At 31.4% G+C, this 12,908-nt stretch overlaps 2 protein-coding genes across 3 annotated transcripts in view; one reads left to right on the top strand and one right to left on the bottom strand.

Moving 5' to 3' along the window:
• Positions 1-12,136, top strand: part of LOC127710036 (uncharacterized) — a 107,123-nt gene extending 94,987 nt beyond the window's left edge. The window contains exons 1-2 of one of the 2 annotated variants that reach the window (XM_052215758.1): positions 5,686-5,775; positions 7,088-12,136. In XM_052215758.1, the coding sequence (XP_052071718.1) occupies positions 7,091-8,773 (1,683 nt within the window). In that variant the 5' untranslated portion in view covers positions 5,686-5,775; positions 7,088-7,090 and the 3' untranslated portion in view covers positions 8,774-12,136. Of the gene's footprint in view, positions 1-5,685; positions 5,776-7,087 lie in introns of those variants that run through there. The other variant, XM_052215759.1, reaches the window with a different exon arrangement.
• Positions 1-12,908, bottom strand: part of LOC127710030 (cadherin-23-like) — a 181,849-nt gene that overhangs the window by 159,703 nt on the left and 9,238 nt on the right. Inside the window, exons 7-11 of the mRNA XM_052215750.1 lie at positions 5,066-5,167; positions 3,502-3,612; positions 2,438-2,572; positions 1,837-1,977; positions 1,373-1,448 (exon numbers count right to left, since the gene is read on the bottom strand). Coding sequence (XP_052071710.1) covers positions 1,373-1,448; positions 1,837-1,977; positions 2,438-2,572; positions 3,502-3,612; positions 5,066-5,167 — 565 coding nt within the window. The remainder of the gene's footprint in view (positions 1-1,372; positions 1,449-1,836; positions 1,978-2,437; positions 2,573-3,501; positions 3,613-5,065; positions 5,168-12,908) is intronic.

The raw sequence follows: 12,908 nt of genomic DNA, 5'->3' as shown, positions 1-12,908 counted from the left end.
AAAGAACATTTTATTGTGTGACATAACCCATATGTTCTCTGTGAAAGATCAACAGCTCATGTTGGTGTGATCTCAACCTCAATCATAATACCATAATCATGGATGCTCTCACAGTATAATATAAGGAGATATGGTATGACTGCAAATGAGACAACTATCCACCAGAGACCAAATAACTTAGATGTAAGTTACTACATGTATAAGTCCATTTGGACCTTCAAAACCAATACAACTAGAGCAAGCTATAAAAAGCCCTGACATAACAAAAAGTAAAAACAGTTCTTTATCATCAACAGGTAGTTATGGTGAACAGATAATAAATTGCTGTTGGAAATACCTGGTTGAAATTCAATTGTTTGACCAACAACTGTCATAACTTACTAAAAAAAATTTTTTTTATTCTATACATAAAATTCATCTGTATTTTCTTGAATCAATAAAATCCATGCATGTATGGAAATATAGAACAACTATCCAAGTTTATAACTAAATCTCATGCATTTATTACCTGCATGTCATTTGCTAGTCATCACACACCAGTTATTTGAACTTGTCAAAATAATATACTGTAAATTCAGAAATTAAAGCTGCATTTATTATTGCAAATCCTTGACCTCTGACAAAATTTTGAAATCTAATTAATACCAATGCAGGAAGGAAAATCACCACTGAAATAATGAATGTTTAAGTTTTTAATATTGTGATCCTGATACTGACACATTTTTCGCAATGATAAAAACATTGCAATAATTTCTGAATTTACAGTAATTATCATGAAAATTAAACAGGAATTTCATTAGTTATTTTACATTCTGAAAGTAAGAATGAAATAAATGGGATGCAAAGTGTGAAAAGATAAACAACTGGATGGGTGATGAATAGAACATTTAATTAAACCGTCTAACTTCAATGAATGTTGGTAAATATTCCTTGAAAACTAATTCCCTATTTAATATAATTTTATCCATTTAAATTAAAATAAATGTGTTAATGAAAGAGATATGATCAGTTGTCATAGGTCACTTATACACAGGTGATTAATTTTTAGATGGTCTGGAACAGATGGTATGTCGTAACTGACATTAACTTATTGTCCTTGATATTTTTTCCATTTTTGACTTCTATTATAATGCATATATGCCGATAAACAAATCAGGTTGAAACAAACAAATAAATCTAAGTCATTACATGATTATTACACACTAACACTTCTCACTAAAACACACATAAAAATCACACGGTCGAAGTATTTAATTATACATGTTTTTTTTTAAGTCCAATAATTGAACTTGAAATTGAATTTCTAAAATGAACTGTTTATCAAAATATTTCAAATATATCTAGCTTTTATTATGAACATTCATAAGTTTACCTTTGTTAACGATTTTGATTGGTCTAGGAGATCCTTCATCTCCATCTTTAGCAGTCACAGTTGCAACAGGTGTACCCTGAAAAACAGGCATGTCATGTTATTCTTACACCCTTTTTAGTTTCATTTTTTCACATTTCTACCTCAGGATAAAAAGTTTAGAATCATATCCCTTTGGAGAATAATCTTATTTTGAAATATCTAGTTGTTCCTCAGTAGAATTCTTCATATAGCTTTACTAATTAGAGTAAAAAATTTAAAGTCAGGATACTGAAAAAATATATATGAAAATCATTTCAAAGAATGATGTACATTAAAAAACAAAGGAATATGAAAGGATGAAAATAAACATGATCCCATGTTCTACTCAGAAAAATAGTTTTATTGCAGTTCTAAATCTTGGGAGCAAATGGAATATCTTCAACAGAGCATTTAAAAAACTCAATTTTTAAGCAAAATATACTTACAACACTTAGATTTTCTATAACAAATATTGTAATGGGTGTTTCCATAAACAGAGGGGGCGTGTCCTGTTGATCTTCTATCTCCAACAAAACATTGACAGTTGTCATCAAAGATGGAGCCCCTCCTATCTGTTTATAATTGTCCTGTAAAAATATAAAGACACAGATGTTTAGACTGGATGTGACTGTGTGGATAATAATTAGGGTAAATTATCTGTAATACCATTTAATGTATGTTATACCAGAATGTTAACAGATCTTCTGACAACAATGTGATAATCATTCCAAATTCCATGCTTTTAAATCATTTCATGTAAAGGCCCTATTCTGCAGTACATTTTACATGTCAGTCTTTCGCTGTTTATGGATTTCAATGTATTTTAATACTTATAATACATGAGTATGAAAACAAGAATCAACAAAATAAAAGTCAGTAAAATTTATCCCTTAGGACATTTAGGATTCAAGTTGGTCAAGTGTGTTAACCTTCTCAAATGTTAATTGAATGGTTGAATATAACTGAAGCCAGAGAACTGTGTTAAGGTATTCGTCATTTTATTGTATATTTTTTTTTTTAAAACATAACCTTGTCTTGACCACTTACTTTAGCTTGTATAGTCATGGTAAACCCCTTCCTGAATTCATAATCCAATGGTTTCTTCAAAATGACCGCTCCACTGTATAAACCTTGTCCCAGCTGCTGAGTTGTCAAATTGAAGTACTCACAAGCTTCCACAGTCTGAAATATAATGAGATCTAAATAACAGACAGACATTCATATTTATAGGCAAATTAAAACAAAAAGCAGACATTCAAGTTTATAGACTTTTTGTGTTTTTTTGCTGTGCATGTACTGGTTTTGTGTTATGGATAGATATCCCATATCCTTTGTTTTTGTATTATTTAAGTTACCTTATCCAATATCCTTTGGTTTTCTATTAAAGTTACCTTCCTAATCCCAGATTCTTTTGATATTCAGAATGCTTTAATAAATAACTACATTAAATTTTACTATTAAATAATGAATGCAAAGTATTTAATGACAGTTTCAGTCCTTAATCATTTTTTTTTTAAGAAAATCATTAAGATATCTTCAGAGTTCTCGAAAAGAGGTGGTCCAAGGTTTTGTCTGACAAGTTTTGGTATTTTGTAATAGAAATAATAGTGGGGACCAGCAGATTTTCTTCAAGGACCACCAGGATAAAAATTTCATTGAATTTCTGTTATATCCGTTTAAGTAATGTTGACAGCCTTGTCTGGGAATGATTGAATTGTTAATCACTTTTCTTTAGAGGAATCACAAGTGATATTTCAATACCATGCAAGACTTTTAAATCAATTTTTGGGGTTTTTACCCCTATCTACTATTTATTTTTAACAAAACGACAACCATGTTGGTTTTGTAAGTTAATCTGTAGATGCATAAAATATAATTCCGAAACCCAACACCCTAAGTGTCTCTGGAGAAAATCAGAGAAAATGACAGCCTTTCTATTTGACAGTGATGACTCAGCCAGTCTGCATGTTTTAAACAAACCAATAGTTGTAACAAGACGAGCTCAAAAACTGATAAAATTTTAATGGTAGTTCTACTTATCATATTTGGTATACAATTCATTAATCTTTCACCTTTGAACAAAATATTTTCCATGTGGAACATATACATACCTGACTATCGGTAGGATCGACAAAACATGTTAATTCAACCTCAGCATGGATACCGATATCACTATCTAATATCCTAATTCCACTGAACACTGTGTTCCCAACAGCTGTATCCTAAATAAATTTGATCAAATTAGGTTACTGCATATCTTTAGTACAACACAATATTTCCAACACCTGTGACCTAAATAGATTGGATCAAATAAGGTTACTGCATATTTTTTGCAGAATGTTTAGTGTGTGTTCCCATTAGTTGTACCCTTAATATATTGTATCAAATAAATTTCCTGCATATCTAATCTATTATACACCACAATGTTTCTTACAGCATTGTACTTTAATCAATCAGTTGAATTGATGACAAGCAAAAAAGGAGGGATTTGGTATTTGTTAAAATAGACAGCAACTGGAATTCTGAAAGATATCTTGCATGGTAAAAAAATATGATCAAGATGATCAAGTGCAAAAATAAAGTGACAAATGGATTATATAGAACTGTGTATCTACTAAACTTAGTCTTGATCAGAATGGCTGTCCTACTCAGCCATAAAACTATACGCCATTTTGTCCATTTAATATTTTTCCTCAAATAAGTATACCGAGGCATAGAAAAAAACAAACTTTCATAGATACAAGGATTTGGTTTGGAAATTTGGCTGTACTTGTAGAAGTCTTATTACAAAGGAATATCACATTCTAATTTTTATGGTATTGTTGTTCACAAACATGTTTAACTCTTCCATATTTTCTATGTGTCTGTCCCATGTCAGTGGTTGTTGTTGATTGCTGTCTATCACATTTATTTCTCTTTTATTATTCTAGTATTAATTACTCATTTGAATTTCATGTTTTCTCATATTTAATCATGTCATCCTTTTATAGCTTGCTATGCTATATGGGTTTTGCTCATTATTGAAGGCCGTATGGTGACCTATAGTTACTAACCTTCTTAGTCATTTGGACTATGGTGGGTAGTTGTTTCATTGGAATTATACCAAAGCTTCTTTGTTTAACATCACAAGGTAGCAGTGATATTTTAATTGCCAAGGCTTTAACTAGACAGTACTTTCAATAGTTTGCTGTCTCATTGACATATACCCCATATCTCTTTTTTTCATATAAAAACTTGAGATTGTTCACTGTTTAGTTGATTATTTAATCGACCAACCTTTGAATTTAAAGGAATAGAAAATCTAAATGTTTGCTTGAAAATTCAAATTCAGTTGAGGTAACAAATTTTTAGGCTATGTAAACAGTTAATTCCTATCAAAAACCCTTTGGATGTCTATTTTAGTTAACTTGTGTTGTCTGGTTTTGTTCTCTTTGACATGTTCCCCACATCTTTATATATATTCCTAATGGTTGTTAAATGATATAAAGACATAGAAATGTAGGATATTCATTATCTTGCTCCAAAGAATTTGTTTTCTTTTCCACCATATAATGTCAGTCTTAATCGGGAAAAGATTTACTCTAGCTGTCTTCTAGCTGTCAATTCAGGACTGCAGCTATAAATAACTCCATTCTTAAACAATGTTTTGTCAATACAATATAATTCAAACCTTACCTCAGGAATTTGAGCTGAATAAGGTACATTCTGGAATTCTGGATTGTTGTCATTTGTATCTATTACTGTGACTGTTACCGTGGATTGGGTTTCTATGATTTCCTATTTTCAAAAAAATAAAAAAAATAAATAAGTTTAGTGAAATAATAATTTTCTTCAACAAATGCAAGAAATTAAAACAGCTGTAAAATTATCTCAACATAAATATGTAGTTAGTTTTATTATAAAAAAAAATAACAAGAGGCTCCAAAGAGCCTGAATCACTCACCTGGTGAAGAAATGACATTTTGATATTTTTGTTTACCTGTAATGCAACCACTTATGTTATTTGTGTTGATCTTGTATTGTTGAACTTTTTTGCAGTGCACAATTTGACATATCTGTTATAGTATAAAAGCAAAAAAATAAAAATATTTCACTTTAATAAAAAAATATTTAAAAAAATTTCTATACAAAAAAGTTTTAGATTTATCTTTAGAGGAAAATTAATTATTATTATATCATATTCATGGTTGTGTCATTTAAATGTTATCTGTTAAGTAGAACAGGTATGATCGATCTATATATAGGTGTGACCTTTAAATATGTATACTGATTATGGAGACGTGTATAAACCTGTTCTAATTTACTTCCTTGTAACTGACATTTTAGAGAAAAAAAAGGGATAGAAACAAAATACAGATGATGTGACAATTCCCTAAATCAAAGAGGTAAACTATATGGTTGAAAAAACAATATCTTTTTTGACAATGTAAAACATGGATTGTATTTGGTTTTATGTATCTTTTAGTTTATTTTTTATATATATTTGAATATGAATATAAGAAGATGGCAAACCTAACTTCAAATACAATCTGGACTTCAAGAGGACAATAACAACAGACATGTGTAATCACTTTTATATGTTATCACATTAAAGACATAAATATAGATAAATAAGAGTTCATAGGCTAAAATATAGACCTGGTTGAACTGTGTCAAAAAACTTAAGGCCCTGAATATCAACTTTTTTTTTTAAATTGTTAAATACTTATCTTTATTGATTCTGTTGATCAAATACAGTAAAGCCAAAAAAAGAAAAAAAGATCATGATATGTTTTAAGCTTTGCCTGAACAACCCTATTTTGAGTGCCGACCATGATGTTTTCGTGAGCATTCCCTCAAAAACTTTTGAACAATCTCAAGTTTTATAATTTTTATATTTTAAACCTGTTAGTGAAACAAATACAGAGGAAATTGACCTTAAAGGAGTAAGTTCAGTATGGGCCATAATTGGCCCCAATTATAAAGTTCAAGGTTACAAGATGAAAAATGTTTTCAGTTGTCGTAAAGACATGTGAGAAAGTTAAATAGAACTTTTTGTGTCCAAGATTTATTTCGAAAGTATTGATTTGTACATCCAAAATAGGTCAAGATAAGAGATTTTGGCGAATTTTGACAAAATAGGCCAAATTTCAACCAAATTTAGGACCAGGAAACATAGAGCGCAGGCGTCGACAAACTAAATATTCAAGTTAGACATGTGAAAGGTCTTAACAAACATTACTTTAAAAGATCTTTTTTGTTGACGTATGCTCTCTATGATTCCTGTCCAATAATCAATGGAATTTTACCCATTTTCATTGATTTTCATTGTGGAAATATAATCAAAATGAGTACTACTTGTGACGTCATGAATAAAACGCAGGTACGTGAATTTTCAACAAAAGGCTTTTTTCCTATAGATCTAGTAACTGTATTAGCTATGATTCATTGTGATATTGTCAATAAATCCCGATTTGAAATTTAATCTAAAAAAGGGGCCATTTTAGGTCCTTGTCGAACCTACTCATTTTAATACAATTTCGTGTTTAAAAAATATTGGGAAAAAAAAGGAACCATTTTTCAATAAAGGAATGTACATCTATTTACCTGATGCAAAGCTCCTATTCCTTCTACAGATTTGGTTATACTTTTGATGTATCAACTCTTCAAGATTTCATGAAGCTAAGTTAAATAACATTTTTATTTGTACATGTTTAGGTCATGTCATCCAATAAACCTTTACTATGTGGACCTTGCCATAAAGGAGAAGTAAACACGAAAGCTGACGTCTGGTGTTACAACTGTGATGAAGGATTATGCTCAACATGTTTAAGTCATCACAAAAGATTCAAAGCAACATGTGATCATAAGACAATTGATATTAAAAGTTATAAACCATCCATCCAAGCCATTAAAACAGAATGTAACAAACATAGTCAACGACTCAACTTGTACTGTCCCAGTCATTTAATGCCTTGCTGTGATGAATGTATTTCAACCAGTCATTCAAAATGTACAGGAATAAAAAGTTTGGCAGGTGTCGTAGAGAAAACCAAAATTGAAAAATCAAAGGAAACTGTAGAGACAGACATAAGTTCTCTCATAAATGTTTTGAACAAATTAATCAGCAACAAATCAGAAAACATCAAAACGGGAGAAAATCAATGTGTAAGCATAAAGAAATCAATAACAGAAATTAGAAAGGAAATAAATAAACATTTAGACCACCTGGAGAAGAAGTTATGCAAAGAAATAGATAGTATTTGGAATCAGGAAAAATCAAAAGCAACTGATTTCATTTCTGAAATTGACAGGAAAACTAAAAGCTTGAAGAAAATGAAAGAACATTTACAAACAGTCACAACACATAGTTCTAAACTACAATCATTTCTTGGTGTACATCAGATTGAACAACAAGTACACCAATGTCAAAGATATGTTGACGATCTGGAAATTGATGAGAGCTTCAAAGAAGTTGACATCAAAATGGAACAAAATGATGAAATAGAAAAGATACTAAGCAAATTAGAATCATTAGAATCACTAGGAGAAGTAATGGTTGTTAAGACAGATGTAGTCATGAATAGAGAAACAAGTGTGAAGAGGGAAGCACAAGTAGAATCACAAGAACAAACAAACATAAACAACATGACCATGAATATTGAGACAAAGATAAAGATCAACATGGAGAAGGAAATTAGTGACATGATTTGTCTGATGGATGTAAGAGTTATAGTAGTGGAATGGGGAGGTAAAGTTTACCTACTTACTTCTGATGGCAAACTACAGAAACAACTACCTATACCTGGTAGACCCTGGAGTGTTACACAGATCAATCAGGACACTATAGCCATGACTTATCATAGGGAGACAGCCATTAAGATCTTCAATATGGAGAATGAAACAGTTACCAAAGTTATCAAATTAGACAAAGTAAGCAGGGGTTTGTCATTCTACAATAATTCTCTGGCTGTAGGTTTGAATAATGATGAAATCTGTATTTTAGACTTGGAAGGAAATACACTGAAGTCAATAAAAGTTGAGAGTAAATCAAACCTGGAGTACCTTGTTTACCGTAATGACAGAGTAATCTATAGTGACTGGATTGGTAAAGCAGTATACTGTGTTGATGGATCAGGTAAACAGACCTGGCAATATAAACAGGATTCAAAAGGACCAAGAGGACTATGTACAGATATTTATGGTAACATTATTGTAGCAGACTGTGTCTCTAACAGAATAATAGTTATATCAAAAGATGGACAGAATAGTAAAGTACTGATGAGTCAAGAGAATGGATTGAGATTACCGATGTGTGTTTGTTTTAAAAGTAATGAGTCTTCAGGTTTTATTTGTGATGACAGGGGTAACTACTTAGTAAAATTCAATTTATCTTATGGATAACATAAACCATGACAAATTAAGTGATATTGCTTTCCAATGACACTATGAAGATAATATACATATAACAAGTGGAAATATTTAGTACGAAGTTGTGAATGTGAGAGATACTGTAGACAAATGTATGTTTGTATTGTGTTGTTGGGGTACTGTCTAATTAATTCTCACATCACATATCCTAATATTCCTAAGTGGTTTGGTGTGAAGTTTGAATGTGAGAGATAATGTAAACATGTGTATAGATGTATGATTTTAATAGTGTTGTTGGGTTACTGTTTAATTAATGTCCACATCACATATCCTTATATTACTAAGCATTGCTAAGTATGATATTTTGTGTGAAGTTTGAATGTGAGAGGTTATGTAGACAAGTGTGTAGATGTATGATTTTGATAGTGTTGTTGGTTTTCTGTCTAATTAATGTCCACATCACATATCCTTCTATTCCTAAGAGGTGATATTTTATGTGAAGTTTGAATGTGAGAGGTTATGTAGACAAGTGTATAGATGTATGATTTTGATAGTGTTGTTGGTTTTCTGTCTAATCAATGTTCACATCACAAATCCTTATATTCCTAAGTGGTGATATTTGGTGTGAAGTTTGAATGTGAGAGGTTATGTAGACAAGTATATAGATGTACATTTTAACTGTGTTGTTAGTTTACTGTCTAGTTTATGTTTAAATGTGTTGTAAATCATAGTGTGATACCATTCTTAAACCAAGTTTTATTAAATATTTTTTTTTATGAATTGACCATGACCCCAAAACAATAGGCTTTTTCCCCTTTCCTATATCTTACATCTGTCCGGTTTTAGTGTCAACAATTCATTGTATCTTGTTTCTAAGACAATTCAAATACAAGTAAGCTGAAAAGGTATTTACAAAGTTGACAAATAGGAATCAGAAAATCAGATTACTAATCAATATACCCACTTGAGTCATCCTTGATCACTAAAATAATAAAATGCTCCGCTGGGCGCAGCTTGATACGACCGCAGAGGTCCAACCCTGAACAGTTGGGGCAAGTATGGACACAACATTCAAGCTTGATACAGCACTGAATTTGGATTGTGATTAAATATTTGACACAGCATAGGTTTCTGACACAGAATGAATGTGGTCTAAGAACTTAAAATTTTTTAATTTACCTATTCAAACCATATCATTATAATTTGCTTTTATATATAAATCAGGAATAACCAATTTAAACTGGAAAATTTTAAAGAAAAAAAAAGGGAAAAAAGGGAAAAAAAATCCCCCCCCAAATTTTTTGAACCCCCTTATGATTCATCACCCCCAAACTCAATCCCAGCCTTCCCTTTGTGGTATGGTACCTTGCAGTACAATTTCAGAGAGATCCATACACTTGAACACAAGTTATTGTCTGGAAACTAGAAAAATGCTTGTTTTTTGGCCCTTTTTTGGCCCCAAATTCCTAAATGTTTTGGGCAATTACCCCCAAACTCAAACCCAGCTTTCCCTTTGTGATATGGAACCTTGTAGTACAATTTCATAAAGATCCATACACTTACACACAAGTTATTGTCCTGAAACTAGAAAAATGCTTGTTTTTTGCCCCTTTTTGGCCCCTAATTCCTCAAAGTTTGAGGCAATTACCCCAAAAATCAATCCCAGCCTTCCCTTTGTGGTATGGTACCTTGCAGTACAATTTCAGAGAGATCCATACACTTGAACACAAGTTATTGTCTGGAAACTAGAAAAATGCTAATTTTTGGCCCCTTATTCCTAAACGTTTTGGGCAATTACCCCCAAACTCAATTCCAGCTTTCCCTTTGTGATATGAAACCTTGTAGTACAATTTCAGAAAGATCCATAAACTTATACACAAGTTATTGTCATGAAACTCGAAAAATGCTTGTTTTTTGCCCCTTTTTTGGCCCCTAATTCTTAAAATTTTGAGGCAATTACCCCCAAAATCAATCCCAGCATTCCCTTTGTGATATGGAACCTTGTGGTACAATGTCAGAGAGATCCATACACTAACACACAAGTTATGTCTTGAAGTTACAAAAATGCTTATTTTTGGCCCCTAATTCCTTAACTGTTGATACCATAACCCCCAAAATCAATCCCAACCTTCCTTTAGTGGTATTGAACCTTACGGTAAAATTTCATAGAGATCCATTCACATAAACTAAAGTTAGAGTGCGAAAACCAATGTGTCTTCGGACGACGAAGAAGGCGACGACGTCACCAACGTCATACCAATATACGATCGCAAATTTTTTTTGCAGTTGTATAAAAATAAGCAGATGTGGTATGATTGCCAATGAGACAACTCTCCACAAGAGACCAAAAGACACAGTATTAATTAACAACTATAGGTCACCAAACGGTCTTCAACATACATAGATTTTGTAAACTTGTTCATCATCTATTATATCATTAAAATGAAAACCATTAGTTTAAGTACAAACCATTAAAGATATTGATGTTGAAGCATCATAGGTGCATTCATCCACGAAAATGCAATTTTCTTTCAGACAATAAAAAGCTAAATTCTACTTTGAGGTGATGTGTTAAATATATATGATCACAAATTCAAAATAGATGTGCCCAAAGTTGGGTAAAAGATGGTGTAGCATGTTATTGAATGGTACATAACCAGGCAAAATAAAAAAATTGTTGACACCCCCAAACAGTATAGAAAATTGAAAAAGTAGGTGTCAAAAAGTTTTAAAAAAGCGCATACACATTTAAAATCATCACTGTCAAGCTGCTGCGATACAGTAAAACATGCCAGTCATTTTATTTGTTGATGGTGTCAAGCATTTCTTGACCTTATCGTTACAGTTTTTTTTAAGAATTCACTTGGTATCCAGTTTTTTTTATTACCTTAATTATAATAATTAATTAATGATACTGTAGTACTATATAATTAGTTAAGACTTCAATTACGTGTTCTAGTACCTGGTTTACAATTATTCTAAAAATGTTCAATTTTGGTTTTCAATCAGCTAAAAAGGGTCTGTCTGACAAGGTGGAGAAGTTTGTTAGACGAAAAAAAAACAAATTTCACAGCTTTAATGTAATAATTCTATGTTTTGTAAATATATAACCTCTGGTTACTATAGTCAGCTGAGTAGTCGGTGATTTGGTCCTGACATAATTTATAAGATGCTTTCATTAACTTCTCAGATGATAAATTTAGAAATTATTGAGAAACTAAGGTTCCAACTCCCTCAGGCAAATTGGACCTTAAGATAAATTTAGCTATTCTACTGATGTCAATTTTGGTACATAATATATTATTAGTTTTTACTGAGCAGTTGTATAAGTAGCCAGTTGCCATATTGTACATAAATTTATATGTTTATATTCTTTTAATAAATAATAGTTTAGTACTTTGTTTTTGTATTATATCAGTAGGATTCTTGTCTCACTTAGTTTATAGATAACTGCAGTCATCTGCGTTTAAGAATTGAAGTTTGGGTTTGTGCATATGAGACATCAAATCAAACCAGGAATTATCAATTCTATTTTTTAAAGAGTAGATACAGGATATATGAAAAAGACACTTACTTGTCATTAAATATAACCAATATATAGTTTTTATAGCTTATTGTTTGAAATTCTAGAAAGGTCAACACCTTGATCAACACCTTGTAAGTTTTGGTTTAGGGAATGAAAGGATGTGCCTTATTCTATCTTTTGTTTTTTCCCGTTATATAAATTGTCTAAAAAAAAAGGTCATAAATTGATATGACTATAACTGTGTGTATTATGTATCTACTCTTTAAAAAGGTGAAGGTTAGCGCCTGTTAAAACGTTTAAACCCACTGCATTTGTTTGCACCTGTCCTAAGTCAGGAACCTGATGTTCAGTGTTTGTCGTTTGTTGATGTGGTTCATAAGTGTTTCTCGTTTCTTATATAGATTAGACCGTTGGTTTTCCCGTTTGAATGGTTTTACACTAGTAATTTTTGGGGCCCTTTATAGCTTGCTGTTCGGTGTGAGCCAAGGCTCCGTGTTGAAGACCGTACTTTGACCTATAATGGTTTACTTTTATAAATTTTGACTTTGATGGAGAGTTGTCTCATTGGCACTCATACCACATCTTCTTATATCTAAATAGTAAATGACTGCAACATAAAACTAATTGACAAAATTTTTTAAA

This window comes from Mytilus californianus, unplaced genomic scaffold (assembly GCF_021869535.1).
Source record: "Mytilus californianus isolate M0D057914Y unplaced genomic scaffold, xbMytCali1.0.p SCAF_7, whole genome shotgun sequence".
Taxonomy (NCBI): Eukaryota; Metazoa; Mollusca; class Bivalvia; order Mytilida; family Mytilidae; genus Mytilus; species Mytilus californianus.
Note: the sequence above shows the minus strand (reverse complement) of the source record. Positions and strands in the feature narration are given on the sequence as shown.